Here is a 22,265-nt window from a genome sequence, read left to right as displayed (position 1 = left end):
GTTAATGTTTAGGGGTAGATATGTAATTAAATTTAATGAAATATTTTAATCCAGTTATATAATTAATTTTTATTTCGTAGTGTTGATTGAAAATTAATCTATCCACACACACACACACACACATACACACACACACACACACACACACACACATATATATATATATATATATATATATATATATATATATATATATATATATATATATATATATATATATATATATATATATATATATATGATTTGTTCCCCTCAAAAATCTACCCACCTAATAGACGAGTGGACCCCGCTGAGAGTGATGATTGGATAGCCTGTTCGATCTCGTAGAGAGTTCTCCACCCCATCCTTTCGGACGGCCAAACCTTAGGCTTCAAGATTCCACCCGAAAGGGATCCACACTCCTTTTCTTCCCAAACCACCGCTCGGCTTTTTAGACTCTTTTGTCTCACCAAATCTCGAATTACAGAGGCAGGCCTCCAAATCTAGACCTCGTGGCCGCGGCGAAGCCCTCTCTCTTCCCTAACTCTCGCCGCCTCGCCCCGATGGAGACCTCTCCGGCCTCGGAGGCGGAGCCGGTTGCGCCGGCGGCCGACGACCCCGCCGCGGCGGCGCCGATGTGGGACTGGGGAAACCTCCTCGACTTCACCATATACGATGACGAGCCCCTGATCCTCCCTTGGGGCGTCACCGAAGAAGCCCAGACACCGTCGTCACCTTTCCCCGCGGAGCTGCCCCCGATTCCTTCCCCAGAGCTGGCGCCCTCGCCCTCGACGACCCCGGATGGGACGAGCCGGGTGAGGAAGAGGGACCCGAGACTTGTTTGTCCAAATTATTTGGCCGGGATGGTGCCGTGCTCCTGCCCCGAGGTGGATGAGAAGGCGATGGAAGAGGAGGAGGTGGCGGAGGTGGTGACCGGGACGAGGAAACGGTCCAGGACCGGCGGGGCGTCCCTCGTGGTGAGGTGTCAGGTACCCGGGTGCGAGGTGGATATCAGCGAGCTGAAGGGGTATCACAAGCGTCACAGGGTTTGTCTCCGTTGCGCGAATGCTTCGTCAGTGGTTCTTGATGGGGAGCACAAGCGGTATTGCCAGCAGTGTGGCAAGTAAGTTGCAACATGGTCGATCTTGCTATTAATTTCTGTTAAACGCTTTATATTTGTTAGCAAGCCTGTAAGACTTTTCCTGCATAAGAATAATCCATCATACATATTCTTTTTCCCAATGAGGGTGGTATGCGTAATTCTTGCTATTTTGTTTCTTTTAATAACCTCGAGATCTTGTATTTTCCATCATGCTATTATTTGATCATCTAGTTAGTTGACGATTTCAAAAAAATTTCCTGCATATAATAGTCAATTTTGAATTTCAAAACATTTTATTGTGGTAAAAAACTTATGGTTGCCATAGTGCCATTCTGACCATATTTTCAATTTCAAGAGGCACTATTACTAATTTATTTTCAGTAATCACTTTGGGCACCAAAAGATGAAAATAATTGTCTCCTGTGGAGTGCATACTGACTGCCTCCACTTCTGTCGGCTTGGTTTTTTTTTGTTATAATTTTGTTCTGGTTGATTCTTCATTTATGGTAACTCAGAAGATTATAGGTAATAGGATAATATGTTTGGCATTGACAGTTAGATTCACTGAGTAGTTTAATGGGCAGACCCATGTGCAAGGCTTTTGCCAATGTAGGATTTAGGGAGAGTCGATGTACACATTCTTATATTTGCAACTAGAGAGGTTGTTTTCATGACTAAAACTTTGCTTGCCTAGATCATAAGAAGCAATTTTACCATGACCGGAGGAAATATATTGACAGTGGATTTGCTGTTCTACCATTTTGAATCCAATATTGTAAAAAAAGATTACTGATGTTATGTACATGACCACAGTAAAATTCCACAACTTTGACAACTTTTATTGCTTCTACTCTGGCAATGTTATGGTGACATAATGTCACGAACGGTCGTCGCGCACCCGCAACAACTCTGTTCAACGAACCGTTCGTCGCTCACACCTGCATGTACAGCTGCTTGACAGCATGTTTTCTCATAGTTTTGGGTCATTTTGCTTGTAAATATGTAAGTTCGAACAAGCTGCAGCGTTGCAAAGCGACCGCTCACCGAACCGAGCAAAACAACCCCAAAACAACTCCGTTTTCGCGTGCCGCGAGAGGTGAGCGGAGAACTGCCTCCGCTCACCAAAACGTTAGCCATCTCAGACCCCAGGAACCCGCCGGGTGGCACAGGGCTGGATGAGGCTTCGGTTATATACCGTGCGTTGAGATCTCTTTCGCAAGTTCGCACGTGACCTTTACGGGAACTTGTCTTTGCGCCCGGGACCAGGTGAGCGGTTGTTTGTGGGCTTGCAGCTGTTCGTTCATCCTTGAAAGCCTTGTTTTTCTCCCTCTCCCTCTTTTCTCTTGTGCATACAGGGTGTTCGTCGAATTGCTTGTAAAGCTTCCCTTTTCGCGAGACTTTGGGACTTGTCCGTTGCTCGTTCTTTCAAACTAACTTCTTTCTCTTTTACAGGTCCTTAGGGACTTGCGAGAGGTTACAAAGTGGGCTGATCCCTGCGGAGCAAGATCGCAAGGGCGAAGCGCGACTTAGGCAACGCAAGCTAAGTTTGCGTCTTTGCCACAAGGGTGAATCGCGACTTAGGCAACGCAAGCTAAGTTCGCGTCTTTGGCCGCAAGGGTGCCTCACACCTTAGGCAATTCCAGCTAAGGTCGTGACATTGTGGTATCAGAGCGGGCAAGCTCTTCAATCGAACAGCGAACGAACTTCGCAACTTCGCCATGGCAAAGCATCGTGGCGAATCAAGCAAGACGGGGCAAGCCGGACCCTTGCCCCAAGCAGCCGTAGGTGGGCTGCATGTGCACACTCGCTCTCATGCTGTTGGAGCCGCTCAAGAGGAGCGTGGCAGCGAACAAGACGAGCGAGAAGTTGGCAACTCTCCGCGAGCGGAGGAAGCGCAATCTGGTGCGCTAACTGGGAAAAAGAGTCATAAGGAGAGACTCACGACGGCGGAGACCCGCATGGATGTTCTGGAAGCGAGCATGGAGGAACTCTACCATGACCAACAAAGACTTGTTGGGGTAGAGAGCTCGCAAGAGGAAGCGGAGTCTAGGATCGACAAGGTCGAGGCCCTAGTCGATCGACTGTCTGATGACACCAAAGACTCCGTGCAACACTTACAGGATGTTGTGGCGGAACTCACTGCAAAGGTGACCATGCTTACAAGAACACTAAATGCGGGAGGAGGCAACACCCGCGCGGCACCGCCACAAAATTTGAGGGCACCTGAGCCTCATGGATATGGAGGGGCCAGAGATGCCAAGGAGCTCGAGAACTTTCTGTTCGACATGGAACAATACTTCCGAGCTACAAGGCCCGATTCTGAAGATACCAAAGTTTCTATAGCAACAATGTATCTGAACGGAGATGCGAAATTTTGGTGGCGAACTCGTTGGGAGGAGATCCAACAAGGTCGGTGTCGAGTCGACACATGGGAAGACTTGAAGCGGGAGTTGAGAACTCAGTTCCTACCGGAGAACACAGAGTTCGTCGCAAGAAGGAAGTTGAGACAACTCCGCCAAAGTACCACCATCCGAGACTATGTGAAGCAGTTTTCTGTATTAATGCTGGACATACAGGACATGTCCGAGAAGGACAAGTTGTTCAGCTTCCTCGATGGTTTGAAACCATGGGCTCAACAGGAGCTAAATCGAAGGAATGTTACCGATGTGGTCGGGGCAATTGCTGCTGCAGAAAGGCTCACCGACTTTGTTTCCTCTGAAGACCCAGCGAGAAAGAAACAATCTTCAGGAAATCGCCCTCCAAAATATTTACTAAGTTCCTCTTGCTATAGCCTATAATTTTAATGGTTCAAACTTTTGGTTTTCCAGGTTTCATGTTCTGCCAGATTTTGACGAGGGCAAACGTAGCTGTCGGAGAAAATTAGAACGGCACAATAAAAGAAGACGAAGAAAGCCTAATGATTCAAACAGTATAGTGGGAAAAGATTTGGAAGCTCAAGAAGACTCACTGCCTGATGGTACTTGCGATGGTGAACCCTTGACAGGTTTAATTCTTACTTCTCAAGTATTAGAGATATCTTGTTATGTTTTGGTTTCTGGGTTTATTAGATGGTAGACAGTGACATGCTTAGGTTTGTAGCAACACTGTGGCTAACATCTGTTTTTGTGAAATAGATGTTACACTGATTAGTGGAAGCGGTCACTTTGTATAGATGTGTAATTCTGAGTCCACCTAACCTTGAAAGAATGCTCGCAAACTTGATGCTTCATATAATGTGTGAACATGGTAAAACTGTGATGCCAACACATATAGTCAAATCATTACAAGTCCAAAACAGAAGTAATAATGCAACAAATTATGATTGTTGTACACATGGTCACTTTGGTGATATGGAGGTGTGAACTAAGTGCAATAGAGTTGTGCATTAATTTAACTACAATGTACAGTATTCTGATCTGACCTGGCTGAGTTCTACCTTATCCAGATTAGTTGGTCAATCCCAATTGCACCAATTGTTCATGTAGATCCTTATCAACTTTTGACCGATCTTGGCAATTAGGTTAGTTCTTGATCGGTTGATCCTTCTCATTCCCTGTTTCTGCAACTGATCATGCTTTTCTAATTTGGTTTCTAGCGAACCTTGCTGACTATTGGTTATTCAGGAATAGGAATAGATTTGATCCAACCAGCTGATCTGGTCGATCCGAATCAATCCAGACCCTATTCCATGGCTAATCCCAAATCCAAATCTTGATCCCATGAATCTTGGTTCTTGTTGCTTTTGCACTTCTTTTTGTGCATCATATCTAGCAATACAATCATAGTTGTTGCTTGTGTGTATTCTCCTCCAACCTAAAGCAACTGTAATTTATTGTAATACTATGTAATTTTAGGGTTTCACTAGGTATAATTAATTAGATTAATAATTTTTATTATTCAGATTAATAAGTAGATTTATTAAATAATTAAATTTAAAGAGACAATATTACCTCTAATGACATAAATTTAGTAGTTGGACAAAGGAGTTTTTGTTTTTGTTTTTTTTCAGTTAAAAAGACCTCACACTTCTCTTTCTTCGTCCTAGATTGTGTTGGAGTCATTATTATTGATGCTTCATCCTTCTCAAGACCAAGGAGCTCCAGAGTTAGAGAGGGAGGAAGCATAGCCCTATGGCCCGTGGAGGAGATTGATAAGATTCAATACCCTCTTTTATAATATTGTATTATTGTTATAATAATTAAAAGTGATTATTATAAAATAAATCTGCTTCCTCTTAGATTTTCCAAGTCTTGACCAAGGCCAAGTGTGTATATTATGATCAGATCTGAGGCCATGTTTAAGGCAAGGTATGTAATTTCGAATAACACCGTCCAGTACAGGCGGGTACATACTGGTCTGTCAGCTTACCGGTACACGGATCGCTCGTTACCGGGTGGAACGGAAAAAGAAAAAAAAAAAAAAAATATATATATATATATATATTATAAAATGCGACGTTGCTTTTTTCGGCGACGCCGCCTTATATATATATATAAACGAGGCGACGTCGCCCCGTGTGGGAGAAGGAAAAGGCGATGTCGCCTTTTATAATATATATATATATATATATATATATATATATATATGCTGAGTGGTATACCGAACGGTATACCGCTCGGTATATAGTTTCGTACCGTACCGAGCGAACGTCGAAACTTCGGTACGGTACGAAATTGCATACCTTTACTTTAAGATATCATATATGAAACATATGTGGCTGTAGGCTTGTGCACAGTGCACTTGCTAGTTATGCACATGGATCATGCAAATCTGATTAGGACACCTTGCGAGATGTGTGATGCATGATACAACAACTCTTTGGCTTTGTCTCTCCCTCTCTATTTGATCAACTGTCCTTAAAATAAATCCTCTAACAGTAACATATTTGAACTAATTGTCATTTCAAATCAATGCTTGAATAAGACTTGAATCTGAGACAATAATCACAAGAGGCATATTCCTTCAAACTATTATATGAATTTTAATAATCCTTTTAAGATTATCTAAAGATAGAAAACCTTAAAGGAAAAGATTTTATTTGTTTTATTTTTGTAATTAATCATTTTTAATTATTATTATAAAAGAACGGAATGGAAGCTTCTCAATCTCCTCCTAGTAGCATTCTCTCTCTTTAATTTTGGGCTCCTCGATCCTCGACGATGATTCGACATAATCCAGGAAGAAGAAAGAGGGGTGCGAGGGTCTCCATAAATAGAAAAACTCTAACCCCATTTTTCCAATATCACCCTTACCAATCTCCGAACTCATTATAGGACCATGGAGGTAATATTTTCTTTTAAATTTAATTATTTATTAAATCTACTTGTTAATCTAATATGAATTATTAATCTAATTAATTATACCTTGTGAAACCCTAAAATATTAGTAATTATTAATCTAATTAATTAGATTAGATTAATAAGAATTATTAATCTAATTAATTAGATTAGATTAATAAGAATTATTAATCTAATTAATTATTATTCTAATTTAATTATACCTAGTGAAACCCTAAAATTTCCTAGCATTACATTTATTGATCCACTTTGTTCCTTTTTACCTTGCATACTTCTCATCTTGATAGGTAGAGACACTGGTTCAAAAGATCAGCGGCTTCATTTTGGATGACTATATTTCTTGAACAATCTCATTGAAATATAGTTGTACAAGCTCATTCAGTTAAGCACTATTGTAATTTTCACTTTACTTTCTTAGGCATGATTTGTTTGAGCAGCACCAAAGATGTAGAATTGTAGATTAATCTTGTTGTAAACATTAGTGGCAATAATCAATAAAGGTTTTGTGGTCGTTAGTCTATTCTTCTTGTTTATCATGTTTTCCTTTTTTACTCTAATGTAGCATAAAATTGGCCTTTCTTTTCTACTGTCTCATTCTGATTTAATGGCTTTCTAGAAATGTTGAATGACTCTATATGCCACACAACTGAGACAGTTGTGAGCATCAAAGTTCTGGCCAGAGGAGCAGTAGTAGAGTCTGAAGGTGGGCAAGGTTCTCCCATTGGTTCACATCCCAGCTTTAAAAATGATGGGTTAGCAACTTCCTGTGAAGTTCAGAGAGCTGAAAAGATTACTAATTCAAAGTCTGCCCTTTCTTCTCCTTTTTGTGAGAACAAGAGTACTTATTCATCTGTGGTAGGCTTTTTGATATCTCTTGGTTTAACAAATTCTGGTTTCAGTTGGTGATTTATGTATGTTGCTATCAACATATTGTTACATGTGTTTGGATTGTGATGCATTACTTTATTGTAGTGTCCTACAGGTCGAATATCATTCAAGCTTTATGATTGGAACCCTGCAGAATTTCCTAGACGATTGCGTCATCAAGTACTCTTTTGTGTTTTCCATGAAATGTAGCTGAGAAAAGCTAGCTTATTCATTTAATTGTGAGTGAGACCATAAGCTGTTGTTTTTCTTTAATTCTTCAGATATTCCATTGGTTGGCAAATATGCCAGTTGAGTTGGAGGGTTATATTCGTCCTGGATGTACGATTTTGACTGTATTCATTGCAATGCCACAGTTCATGTGGGAGAAGGTATGAAGTTCTGCTTTTAATAGTTCTATTATGCTTAGTAATGTCATTTTTGTTCTTAGAGTCACAACAAATGCAATGCTCTTTTACTGCTTTTTTTCAAGTGTATTACTAGTTCAAACTTCAAAATTAGAAGTTTGCTTCACTGTTGGCTAAATTGCATTGTATCCAGTATGAGTTCCATGTGCTATTTGTGGCTAGCATAGTGTAGACAATGAAAATTTGGACTTAAAGAAGGAGAATCTGTATAGATGTGTAGACAATGTGGATTAAGATTTTTTTTCGGCAAAGGATCATCTAACTAAAATTTTGCTAAACATATTCATCATAAAATTGTGAATTCGCTTTGCATCTTGTAGTAACTTGATGTTCTAGCTTGCCACTTGCTTTATTCACACTTCTCAACAGTAAATAATTTTGGTTAATATGTTGCACCAGCATGAATTTTATGCTTTTCTTTTCATTTTAGGATGAAGATTCTTTCATTATTTTGGCATGATCTTCCAGTATTGGTTCTCACCAATAGGAACTTCATGTGTATTTGTCAACTGGCACAGCTAGCTTTATTGACAATTATGTTCATTTTCTCTAACAGTTATCTCAAGATGTGGCTCATTATGTTAGAGACTTGATTAATACACCTGAAAGTTTGCTGTTTGGAAGAGGCACTATTCTCATTTTTCTTAACAATATGATAATTCATGTTCTGCAAGGTGGGATTTCTTGGCCCATGCCTAAATTGCTATATCAGTAAATTTAAGCTTCATTCAACTTGCTAGTTATCTTGTCTTTAGTAAGATAATGGCAGTCTGTTGCTGTTTTTTTTTCTTAATATTTAATTCATTGTGGCTTGGCAATATGGCATGCTTTATTTGAATAATCAGTTATGTTCAGTTGTTCTTTTTCATTTTTTTATTAGAGATGTTGTTTTGGTGTGGGGGTACAGTGGTATGAATCTGCATGTGTGCTGATTGGATGACCAATTGATGTTGTTTTAGAATGGTTTGGTTGCCCACCTAGCGAAGGGTGTGGTTGGTCATAGGCTGTTCAACTTTATCCTGAGCTTGTTGCTTTGGGTTGATGTATATTGATGGTTGTTTAAGTCTATAGGCAATGACCAACTGGCACATTTAAATGCGCTCCTAAATGTTGTAAATGAATTGGACTGTGTTGATTTGACTAAAAGCTTTTATATTTGTTAACCCATAACCATATAAATTATAAGATGCATCAACTTCTCTCCCCATGCCTTTCACTGGTATCTGAAGTTCTAATTGTAAGTGATGGAATGATGAACAAACAAGTTATGGTGCTTTTCAACTGCCAATTAGTTGAAGGCTCTTCTTCTTTTTTGTTCTCTGAATTTTTTCCCTTGCCAATAAATTAAAATTCGGTTCAGTATTAGTACAAGAACCCAGTTAGATCATTAGAATTAGTTGGTGTGGTACAAGTATCGATTAGTGCTTTGGTCAAATCTGGTTGTCCCTAATGTTGGATGGTCAGAGGTAACCTGAGCTTCTTTCCGTGAAACATCTGATCCACTTTTGAAGATCTTGAACCAATGACCTCTCAAGACGGAAAAAAAGGAGGGTTGGAATTAGTTGGTGTGGTACAAGTATCGATTAGTGCTTTGGTCAAATCTGGTTGTCCCTTACGATAGATGGTCAGAGGTAACCTGGGCCTCTTTCCATGGAACATCTAATCCACTTTTGGACCTTGAACCATTGACCTCTCAAGACAAAAAAAAAGGGAGGGTTGGAAATGTTCCCAGTGGGTCTCCCTTTTGATGCTAAACAAGGTTGGACAGTGGGAAGTGAAGTTGCAGAGGAAGTGTGAGTTAATGGAATGAATCTTTATCCATATTTTTACCTCATGTGTACGAAAATTTCTATGTACTATGTGGTGGACTGTGGGTTCTCATACCTATCCGGATGAAACCACAAGTTGATGGTGCCATGGTAGAGGCAAGTGCTTGGGATGGTAATGAAATGCTGATGCCACATGGGGACATCACTGTGTGCAGAAGAGAGCACCATGTGTAGGGTTAGAATTAGGCCTGCAATGGGCTTATTGTCTTTCTTGGGATTGCCACATTCCATGCCAAGATTGGGTTTTGAAGGGATCTATTATGAACTCTTATCAAAAGGTACACATATAAATAATTAATAATAGTTTAATTGTATTTGGTTGGTAGTTGGTAGTAGATAGTTGATACCATGGTACACAAGTGTACCATTACTGGGTTGGACAGGTGTGTACCAAATGATAAGCCTGGTATAAGATGGTCTTTAGTTCCTTTTTGCTTTCAGTTCTTTATTTTTTGAAGTTTTATATTTTTGTAATGTGAATGGTTGTTCTGTCCTTTGCCATGAGAGAGAGAGAGAGAGAGAGAGAGAGAGAGAGAGAGGTTGGGGGGAGCGCGGGGGTGAGGGCGAGGAAGGAGGGAAAAAACCATTCAAAAGGGTCAAAAGAGTAAAGATAGCCTGCCAAAACTAAGAAAAAGATTAAATTAGAATTGAACAGGATCTTTCTAGTCAAAGAGTAAAGAAAGCCTGTCAAAACTTTAGAAAAGATTAAACTAGATTATTTTTGAACATGATCTTTCTAATGCTTTAATTGAGGGTGGGCTTACTGCCTGGTTTAGGTCCGATAACAGGCAAAAACTGAATGACAAGCCTGTTTCTGCTGGTTACCAGACGGTAACTATCCTACTAGACTGGACCAGCCAAAAATTCCTAGTCCACATGCCCATTTAAGGCTAGACCGGTGAATACTGTGTTGCGAGTGAAACCATCAAATAGTCAATCTATTAAACTTAACAAGTATCAGAAATAATGAAATATATGCAACAGAATTACATATTTTCTAGGACAAGGATTGGGCAAGAGTAGTGATGGCTTGAGAAAGTTAACATTCTTCTTGAATTTGTTAGGTAAACTTATTGTAAATTGGATCTGAATGGTTCCTGAATTTGTAACTGGTAAAATTTTAATAGATCCATTCTGGATTTGGGAAACATGTGGCAGTAGCCGGATATGAGAACCTTTCTTTCAGGGCATCATGATGCAAGTCATTTGTTCCTAGTTGCTAGTTGTACGGTTGAGCACATATGCTGAGATTTTTTTTTAATTCCTTAGAATCAAATGCTTTCTATGTGCATGCTTTTGTAGTATTTCATTTTTTCCTCCTTAAACTATTTCATCAAGGGTAAGCATATGTGAAAAAGTTTCTAAGGTGTTTCACATATATGTTCAGATGGAACAACATTGACAAATATCAAGATGGAGGTGCAGGCACCAATACTTCATTATGTTTATCCTTCTTGTTTTGAGGCTGGCAAACCTATGGAGTTTGTTGCATGTGGCAGCAATCTTGAACAATCCAAGTTTCGGTAATCTATTTCTATTTCCAGTTTTCCTATAACTATTTCAGATTATCATGGTTGTAGTAATTTTTTTTTTGCAATACTAAGGTTTCTTTATGCTTGAGATCCTCTGCAATCAATATATCTAATGTTTGCTTCTGCTTGACTTTGTTATAAGGCATATATAAGTATATTGTTTGATATGCTGATATGCAATCAATATATTCTGATATGCTTGTCTATTTTTTGTATTCACATTTGGACATGCATCTCAAATCATGTAAAATTTCAGTTTGAATACTTTTTACTTATACATAATATTCTCCACCTGTTCTGTAACCTGACTTCAATGGAACTCAAATTGTTCCTGCTGTACACTATATGTATGGCAGGGAAGAAAAATCTCCACAAGAGTGACGCTGGGTTGCATATCAGAATTTTCCCAAGGATTGCTTGGCTTAGATAGCTATAGGATACAACCTCAGTTGCTGTGTGACATACCCTCATGTTCTGCCATTATATGTGTAGAGATTTAAGTGTAGTCAGCAGAATATTTTGTGTCTTGGAGAGAGAGTAGCTAGCCTTATCATGAATGTTTATTGTGGCAGGTTTCTGGTATCATTTGCCGGAAAGTACCTAAAACATGACTCTATGCGTGTTACATCTACTCGAAAGTCCAGGTCTTATGATGGAAATGATGAGGTGGAGTGCATTGAAGGTTCTGAACATGAGATGTTCATGATAAAAGTAACTCACATGGACTCTGAAATTTTTGGTCCTGCATTTATTGAGGTGAGTTTGCTTAATGAAGTTTGCAGACTGAAAAATTATGTTCTATATTTGTTCTTTACTAAATTGACTTAATTTAATGATTGCCATTATCTAGCAGAATTTGATCTATTCATTAGTTATTATTATCTCTCTAACTATGGTCTTCCCTTTTGTTTCTTGTTTTTAATTTCAAATGTTATCGTCTTATATCTCTATATGATGTGGAAATCAATGTATGCAATTTCGTACCGTACCGGAGCGGTATATCGTTCGGTGTGTGTGTGTATATATATATATATATATATATATTAATAAATATATATTTATATAAAAAAGATTATATATATTTATAAATATATATTTTTTTATAAAAGGCGACATTGCATCGCCTCGGCGACGTCGCCTCGTTTATATATATATATATATATATATATATATATATTTATATATTTATATATTTATATATAAAATATTTTTATAAAAGGCGACGTCGCATCGCCTTTTCCTTCTCCCACGCGGGGTGACGTCACCAAGGCAATGCGACGTCGTCGCCTCGTTTATATATATATATATATATATATATATATATATATATATATATATATATATATATATATATATATATATATATTTCGTTCTGTCCGGTAACAAGTGGTTTGTGTACCGGTAAGCTGACGGACCGGTATGTACCACCCGTACCGGACGGTATTATTCGAAATTGCATACCTTGATGGAAATTGCCTACCAAACAAACCTATGTGATATTGTCGAATCTGTTCAGTCAACAATTTTAAGTTGTTGACGATTGAGAAAAGATTGTATATTTTCATCTTATTCTAGTTGGTATAATATCAAAATCATTTTACTTGATTAAAAAATTATCCCTGCAGCATTACCATTCCATCTACTTTTGTAGGTTGAAAATGTATCTGGAATATCCAACTTTATCCCTGTCCTTGTTGGTAACAAACAGATATGTTCCGAATTTGAGAGGATGGAAGGGGTTTTTGCTGACTCCTATGCCAGTAGCATTATATCCCAAAATGCGACTACTGATTCCTCTCCAGGCTCATGTGACTTTTTTGCATCCAGGCAATCTGTGATGTCAGCACTTCTCTTGGACATTGCATGGTTAATGAAGGCACCTCATTTGGAAGATAAGGAAGCTTTTCGGAGTCTAACAAACGTCCAGAGATTAACTTCTTTGCTAAAATTCTTACTCCAGAATGAGCTTTTTAGTGTTCTTCAAGTAATAATGCATCATCTGGATAGTATTGTTGATGTCGATGGCTTTGATAAGCTAGACAAATGGACTGATGTTGACCAAAAGCTATTTCATGAGTACCTTAACCATGCAAGAGAGATTCTTTATGAGAGAACACATGACATGAGATCAGAAGCAGAAATGAGAAATCCAATCTGTGGACTTATGCCACAAAGCTCTCAGAGTAATATGTGTGGGGAGATTTATACAAAGCAAGTAAGTTATGATGTTTGCTTTTTATTTGTGTTATTCTGAGAATTATGTCTTAGTTCCAAGATTTTAGTTGAATGTTTTCTGTATGCTTTACATGGTATCTTGATTCTATTATTATTCATTGCAAGCAAATAATGCTAAATCATGATTAACATTGGCAGTTATTAAAATAGATTAAAATGCATTTATGTGAAACAAATCTAGTTACAGCTATGCTAACTGTTTAGATAATGTATAGGTAATCTGTTGCCTATACAAAGATAATGGTTCCTTTGCAGATCATGCATAAACATCTAATTAATTGATTGATTTCTCTTTCCTATCTCGTAAGGACAAAGTCAAAAGCAACAATTCCAAAAAATTTCTACTTTAGTTTTCTAAAGCCAGATGGCCATTTATTATTTGGAAAATTTTTTATTGTCTGAACCAACTATGCAGTTTCGGATACTAGACTCATGTAGCAGTACAGATCCAGTCCATGCCAGCATATGGATCCTTGGTGTTATCGGTATATATACCATGACACGAAGAGGAGGGAGGAGAAGAACCAGGACACTCATGAGTTGACAAGTGATAAGACAAAGGAGAGCAGCGGGTGGGCACCATCACAGGTGGCAGACCCGCCCCACATGTGTTGCATGCAAACCCTAAGGCCTAAATGCCTAAGCAGCATTTAAAAAAATAAACCAGATTGGACTATCTGAAAAGGGGCAGTCCTTGTCCCAGTACATGCACAAACTGATAAAAACAGGCTCGAACAAACTGGTCTGGGCAAAATGGAGTTCCATGGTTTGAGCCATTTGTGCAAATAATAGGCAGTCAAATTAATTATCAGGATTGATCTTCTTTACTAGATTGACCTTTTTGATGCTCTTGCAATTCATTCATATGAATGTGAAACATTTGAACAGGCCTAATATGAAATTTGCTCCTCCCGAATGTTCAATAAAATGAGCACATGGAGTAATTGTATGTGTCTGCATTCACCTAATGTTGTTTCTTCCATTTTAGCTTTGTCTAAAATCTATGCCTTTTCAGATCCTTATGTGTCTAGCTCTGACATTGTTAGGGTTACAAGACATCAGATGAAGAATCTTGGCATTTTTATGCTCAGATTATGCTGATGTCCCTTGATCATACAGCAAAACTGATTAAAATATATGCTGTTCCCTGATTCTTTAAATATTCTCATCTTGTAGTCATGTAACACATGATAATTTATCCCTTTGTGTAGGATATTTGCTTGACAAACACCCTTAAAGATTCTTCATCTTTTAAGGCAAAAATGTTCAAACTTTAAATATAAAAGGCTTTTCAAGTAACCAAAAATTGAGTAGAATTCTTGGACAAACTAGAAAAACCAACTTTTGCTTCTGCTTGTGTCAATGATCTATAGGTAACATCTATATCTTTTTTAACTCTAGTATGTTAAAATTTATGGGTTCAAATTCCATGTTACCTGCTCTCCTATTTTTAGAATCATGTAAACTGTGGGGCATGCTGAACCTGCAGAGACTGTTTTCGGTTCTCTACGTCGCACCCAAGAATATCTAACGAGTGAAACTAGGTTTATTAGTAATTTTGCATGAGAATATTGATTCGTAGGACATAGTGTTGGTAATACTAGATAAATTAGTAAAGAATCAGGGAAATGCTATTGAAGATTACTGGAAAATTTCATTCTTTTCAATAACCATTATCCATACAGTAGCTAAGAAAAAGTGTCTGACAAATCATATTGCAGGGAAATGAAGCAATTAAAGATTGCTTATTCTTAGACTCATTTCAGCCGGCTGTGGAGCATGATGTGAATGTTCTGCTTGTGAACGAAGAGATCTCCCACAGGCAGCACTGTCACCATAATCTGGGCAAGAAATGTGCTTTTGATGATATTTTCTCAAACAAGATCACGAGGACTCGCTTTCCTTTGTTTGTAATAGTTACCGTTGTTTTGTGTTTAGCAGCATGTATCATCCTCCTCCACCCACACGAGGTGGGGGAGATTGCAGTTTCCATTAGAAGGTGCATGTTTGGTGGCTCCCCTGCATGAAATGAAATTAACCCTTTTTGTTTCACTTGTGTCCTATGTACAGTGTAGAATTGTTTAGCTTGCACTGTTTGCAAGCGGCATTCCCCAAATTCTACGTTCCATTATTTGAGTTCAAGGGAAGTCTGAACTGAAATAGAGAGCACATCTTGCAATATGATGCTTTTGCCTTATTGTAAAGGTTTAGGTCAAAGAATCATGAGTAGGTCTGATATAATCCCCATGATTATTGTATCTTTAGGGAGACTAGAAGTCTTATCAATTTTACTTGATAAGAATGCCAGTTTTCTTGTTGATGAGTGACAGTTTCATCACTTTGATCTATGTTTTATCATGTTCTTTCTTAGATGACTTCTGAGTTATCATGATCAAGATAGGCAATACCGATTGATACCGTCTGATACGGGTGGTACGTATCGGTCTGACGATATGTCGGTACATGGATCGTTTGTAACCAGATGGAATGTTTAAAAGCGTCTTATATCGGATGATACGGGATAATATCATGCAGTAACGATCGAAATTTCGATCGTTCTCGCTCGGTAATGATCGAAATCGATCGATACTGTATTGTAACAGTGCTATAGTGCTCCAACGGTCAAATTGATCGTTGGAGTCCTTTCTCATAGTATTTAAATCTTTTTTTTTTCATATTTCAGTCCATTAGATTCTCATGCTTTTTTAAATTATTTCAAACTTTTTTTTTCTCCTAAACTCTACAAAACAATGATTTGTGAATTCAATCGAGGTTAATTAGAGAAGATTAAGAAGAAGAATTTTCTAATCAAGAGGTATATATTCTTTTTTTTAATTAGAGAGTAATTAAGATCTTTAATATTATGATTAGTGTGTTTTATACATATTAAATATTAAAAAATATTTATGATATTACGATTTATCATTTTAATGATAATTTAATCAAAATTTATTCGATTTTATGTTAATTTAATGTGTTTAATAACTATTAGGGTGTTTGTCATACTTATAGTGTTGAAAAAGAAATAATTAAGTAAAAAATTAACTATGTTAATCATGTAATCAGTATATCTAATGATGATTTTATCATAATTTGAATCATATTGGATCAAAATTATATATTTAATGTTTCTTTTATGTGTTTAACATATATATGATGGTAAAATATGTTTAATTAGGTTTAATTATGTTTTATTAAAGTTATTTAATGTTGTTATTTTAATGATGATTTAATCAAAATTTGTTTGATTTTATGTCAATTCAATGTGTTTAATATATATTATGGTGTTTGCCATGTTTATAGTATTAAAAGAGAAGTAATTAATGAAAAATTAACTATGTTAATCATGTAATTAGTGTATCTAATGATAATTTTATCATAATTGAAATCATATTGGATTAAAATTAATATTTAATATATTTTTTTATGTGTTTGACATATATATGATGGTAAAATAAGTTTAATTAGGTTTTATTAAAATTATTTAATATCATGATTAGTCATTTTAATTATGATTTAATCTAAATTTGTTTGATTTTATGTTAATTCATTGTGTTTAATACCTATTAGGGTGTTTATCATGTTTATAGTGTTGAAAGAGTAGTAATTAGTGAAAAATTAATTATGTTAATATTATAATTAATGTATTTAATAATGATTTTTATCATAATTTGAATCATATTAGATCAAAATTATATATTTAATGTTTCTTTTATGTGTTTGACATATATATGATGGTAAAATAGGTTTAATTAGGTTTTATTAAAGTTATTTAATGTTACGATTAGTTATTTTAACGGTAATTTACTCAAAATTTATTTGATTTTATGTCAATTCAATGTGTTTAATACTTATTAGGGTATTTATCATATTTATAGTGTTAAAAGAGAAGTAATTAGTAAAAAATTAACTATGTTAATCATATAATTAGTGTATCTAATGATGATTTTATCCTAATTTGAATCATAGTGGATCAAAATTATATATTTAATGTTTCTTTTATGTGTTTGATATATATACGATGGTAAAATAGGTTTAATTATATTTTATTAAAGTTATTTAATATTGTGATTAGTTATTTTTTATCGATATTTGATCAATTTAATATGTTTATACTTTATAGTCTATTTGATTTAAATTTAATAGGATCATGATAACAAAGTAATAGCCACATGATGATGTATGGGCTCATGCCCGAAAGATAGATGAGAACCGTTATTATTGGCAATTTATTTATTGTGACTACATTGGCAAGTGTGGAGGAATAACTCGGGTGAAAATGTATTTGGCTGGCAGGTATCCTGATATTGCAAAATGCAAGAAGGTTCCGACGAAGATCCGTAAATTATTTCAAAGCAAGCTACAACAAGCAAAGGAAGATACATTAAAATAGAAGGCAAGAGTTGAGGAAGAATATTATAGGGCTACACAAGAACTAGTTTATGATTAGTATGAAGGTTGCGGCGATCAAGTCGACTCGGATCTCATAGTTGGGATTTGTGCATCATTGGAGCATCAATATATGGTCAATGAAGCAATGAGGCATCGACGACTTGACTCACAATTGGAGCATGATAGTGGTAGTGGAATCCAGAGGTCGACTAACGTGAGGCAACCAATTGCTCCTTCTCAGTTAGGTCGAACTAGTAACATGAGGTATAGTGGACTCCGTAGTTTTATGATATGTCTTAGTAAAAAGTCTGCATCAGATGTTATTGATATTGATCCGTAAGCCTATCCCCCACAAACAGCGAAACAAACACGGATTGACGATGTATACACAAAAGAAAAAAACAAGATATTGGGAATGCAATCTCAAATGGTTCAACTTCCACAAGATTCCAACCAACATAGCCCAAGGTCCATATTATCATAGCATAGTCTCTTCTATTCAAAAGTCTGGCATGAGGATCCAACCTCCAACACCGAAAGAGATTTACGACGTGTACTTAGATAAGGAGGTGGCAAAACTAAAGGATTGGATCAAATCCTTCAAGAGGCAATAAGATGAATATGGGGTGACTATGATGAGTGACAGTTGGACATGACCAACAAGAATGAGTATCATCAACTTTCTTATTTATTGCAATAGAAGAGTGGTGTTTTATAAGTTCGTTAATGCTTTTGAAAAGATCCAAGATGCAAACTACATTGAGAGCTTGATGGACACTATAGTAGAGGAGATTGGACCACAATATGTTGTCCAAATAATAACCGACAATGGAGCGAATTTCAAAAAGGTCAGTTTTAATTGATGGAAAAAAGAAAAAATTTGTTTTTGACTCTATGTGCAGCTTATTGCATATATCTAATGCTGAAGGATATTGGTGAGTTGGATGTAGTCAAGAATTGTGTAGCTCGAGCACAATCAATTATAAAGTTTATATATAATTATTATTGGGTCCACGCTTTAATGTAAAAGTATATAAACGGTGAGATACTCCGACATGGAATTACTCGGTTTGCTACCAATTTTATTGCATTAAAGTCATTATAGCAAAAAAGACATAGCTTAAAGGCAATGGTCACCTCACAAGAATGGTCTGAATCTAGATATTCGAAATTGAGTGATGGAAAGAAGATAAAAAAGTCTATTCTTTCCTCTAGATTTTGAGAGACTACGACAGAAATCATAAAAGGTGTGGAACCACTTTATATTATCTTCCGTAAAGTCGATATGGATAAGCGTCCATAGATATCGTATCTTAAATATATGCTGATTTCAACAAGAGAGGAGGTTAGGAGAGCATTCAAAGATTGTTTTAAGGTCGACCAATACGTACGAATCATTAATCATCAAACCGAAGTTCATATGGATCAACTTATCCATAATGTAAGTAAATTCATATTCAGAATAATTTAATTTATTATTATTTAAATAATAAAAAAATCATACTAATAAAATTATGTCTTACAATATATTATCTAAACCCGGTAATTCAATATCGATTTGCTCTCAAAACGTAAAATGATTTCCTAACGACACTACGAAATGTTATATTTCGGCTCTCGCTAAACACCTACTGATGCAGCCGATGCTCTTATGGAGGGTCGATTATTTTGAGAAACAGTTGGTTTATTCTCCAATGTTGTAGTTGTATCGTGTCGTTACACTATAGATCCTAGTGAGGAAAAGTTATACATATTGATTATCAATTATATTTAATATTAATTATTTGTTATGCTAATAAAATCTTTTTTATATCTTTTTGCAATCGAGTGGTGGTTATAATTTGGAGGGGATGCACCACATTTAAGGAAGGTTGTCATTCATGTACTTTCACGGACAACAACATCTAGTGGTTGCGAACGTAATTGGTCAACGTTTGTATTGATTCATACGAAGGTCCACAACAAACTCTCCTATAGACGGTTAGAGAAACTAATATATGTTCATTATAACATGCGGCTAAGATTGCGATGTGCTAAGTTGGATAAGGAGCTAGAGGAACTAGATATTGATCCCATTGACCTCCAATTCTACAACGAAAATTCAGAGCCAATGTTAGATTGGGTTAAAGCAGTAGAGAACCAAGAGGATCCTCTACTTGATTAGGCGGGAGATCCTTAGTGTCCTTCATGTTTTATCACTGAGGCAATAGAAGAAGAAAAAGCACAACCCCAACAGGTGGAAACCCCCCCTCGATTACAACGTGGCAAGAGTCGAACAACATCGAGTCAAACTGCTCGAGGAAGTACAAACACCCAACGGTCACAGTCGTCCGCCCAGCATACAAAGGCAAAGGGGAAGGCAGTAGCATTAGTTGCATCGTTGGAAAGAATTGAGTCGAGCGACGAGACACATTCATAATCACATTCAATAACTCGCTCGGTCGAAAGAAAGACATGACAGTAACACGGATAGCAGTCCTTCGACGGATGATGGCGGTGATGCCGAGCAATCGTTGGTCTCGTTTACACAACTTAGGGTGGTGTATGGACTAAGGAGCAATATTTTACACATGCTACCCAAGATTCAGATTATGGAACTCGATAAGGTATTGGTCAAGTTTATGCGCGGAAGGAGAAGAGAAAGGCAGTGGATGAATTTGAGCAAATGCGACAAAGCCTACATGATATAGACACAGAAAAAAGCTCATCGTATTCACAGCCATCGTATTATGGAGAATCATACGGGCAACAACAGTATGGTGATAATTGGTCATTCTTCTTTTAGCAACAGTATGATACAAAGCAGCAGATTAGTATCGAAAGTAGAAGCTATGACATTCACCAATATATGCCTCAAGAGCTGTCTCGAACAAATATGATTCATGACAATCAGCACCACATTGATGCATCAATGGCATACAGTGTATCAATACACTATGTCATGTGATCAATTTCATGATTGGGTCCAACAAACATATCATATTGATATGCAGATGTATAGGATCGAGGACCTCGATCCACCACCCGTGGAGGCCCATCGTTCGTTTTGGTGGTAGAATCAACAATCAGGTATATCTACATATGTGATTATTTAATTTATTTAAATTTTAGAGTAAAATAGTTTAACAATTTAAATAATTTTTTTTGTAGATATTTCAATATTTATGTAAGAACAATTCGTAACAGACTGAAATACGAACTTGGTATAAGACTATTTCTCAAAGCCCAAAAAAATTATGTGATACTATTCTTACCTAATTTATATTGATTTTGCTAAACTTATACTATTACTATATTTATTTCTAACTTAAAAACTCTATCCTAACTTTTTTTTTTCAAATAATTTTGGAGGGTTTTACGCTCTAAATTAGGTGTACCGCTCGGTACACGATATCGTACAATACAGTATTGAACCAGCCTCAAAACACTAGTATGACACGATATTGCAAACCTTGATCATCACAAACTCAAAAGTTGGGTGGTGGCTGAATAAACAGATCAATATTCCGCTTTGACAACAGATCAATCATCAGTTACTGCAAGAAATGCTTCATCCATCCCTAAGTTCGTCACGATTGGATCACAATATATTTTTGTCCAGTCCTAGACATCATAGATCGGATACAGATCTGGAAAAAGATTCCAACTTTGAATGGAAACAAGCAACCAAAAACGGTAGCAAATATAAAATTTCCCGAACTTGAAAATGCCAATCCTCAGGTACTGCTTTACTTCATCTGCTTGCCCTAAAACTGCTTTGCTCAAATCTCCATGTTTGGATGAAAGATCTTTTTTCTTTTCATTGTTTAAGAAGATCATCGATTCGATATAACTCGGCGGGGTTAAAAAACTACCATATAATTGGTATGAATCGAACGATGAATATCGCTTAAGAAAAAACAAATCAGATATTAAAATGTTCCATTTTTAATTAAAACCCAATTATAAGCCATCTTCCTCTCTGTCGCTCTCTTTATCACCCACTGCTCGTCGATCCGCCCGCCGACTTCTCGCTCCATTGGTCGTTTGTTATTCTCAGGTATTCCTCCTCCTCCTCTCCTCTGTTTTCATCTTTTCTTCTTCCAACTTCTCGTTTCTTATTTTCCTCTTCCCTCTCCAACGCCTCATCGATGCTATAGCATATATATCCATATATCGGTATTGCAAGAAAAAAAGGACTCACTTTTAGAGTAAATTTACAATCTCGAGGTACTTGGCAGACGATACACAAATGGAAAAATACCCCCAGAAGATAGTCCGGCCTCCACCTCTGTTCATGTCCATGGATTGGACCCAAATCTAAAGAAAGACGAGGAGGAATTGTAAATGAAATCATATGTAAAATTTCTCGAGACTTGAATCCATCCAACCAAACGGCAAGAATGTGACACGACGATCCAAACGAAACGACGCCAAGATGAGACGGCCGTGACATGACGTATGTCGTTGCATCGACTCGAAAACCGGATGGGCACGAACCGGTCGCATACCGGTCCGCCATAGAACAGCCCGTTGAGAACGAGTCGGACCGGTTCAGACATGACCCAGGTTTGTACATTGATTGATAGGAAAAAGAACTCCGATAGGAAACAATTGACTGCGGACGA

General features: G+C 36.9%; 1 protein-coding gene across 1 annotated transcript; it reads left to right on the top strand.

Annotated features, from left to right (window-relative positions):
* Nucleotides 1-344: 344 nt before the first annotated feature.
* Nucleotides 345-15,638, top strand: LOC135649721 (squamosa promoter-binding-like protein 9). Its single transcript, XM_065168424.1, has 10 exons — nt 345-1,102; nt 3,910-4,085; nt 6,995-7,233; nt 7,351-7,425; nt 7,527-7,634; nt 8,227-8,344; nt 10,887-11,022; nt 11,604-11,787; nt 12,683-13,246; nt 14,988-15,638. Exons 1-10 carry the CDS (start codon nt 543-545, stop codon nt 15,291-15,293), a joined length of 2,466 nt encoding a protein of 821 aa, XP_065024496.1. The 5' UTR covers nt 345-542; the 3' UTR covers nt 15,294-15,638.
* The last annotated feature ends 6,627 nt before the right edge of the window (nt 15,639-22,265 follow it).

Source organism: Musa acuminata, chromosome BXJ3-9, assembly GCF_036884655.1.
Source record: "Musa acuminata AAA Group cultivar baxijiao chromosome BXJ3-9, Cavendish_Baxijiao_AAA, whole genome shotgun sequence".
NCBI classification, from domain to species: domain Eukaryota; kingdom Viridiplantae; phylum Streptophyta; class Magnoliopsida; order Zingiberales; family Musaceae; genus Musa; species Musa acuminata.
This window is presented reverse-complemented; position numbering and strand designations above follow the sequence as displayed.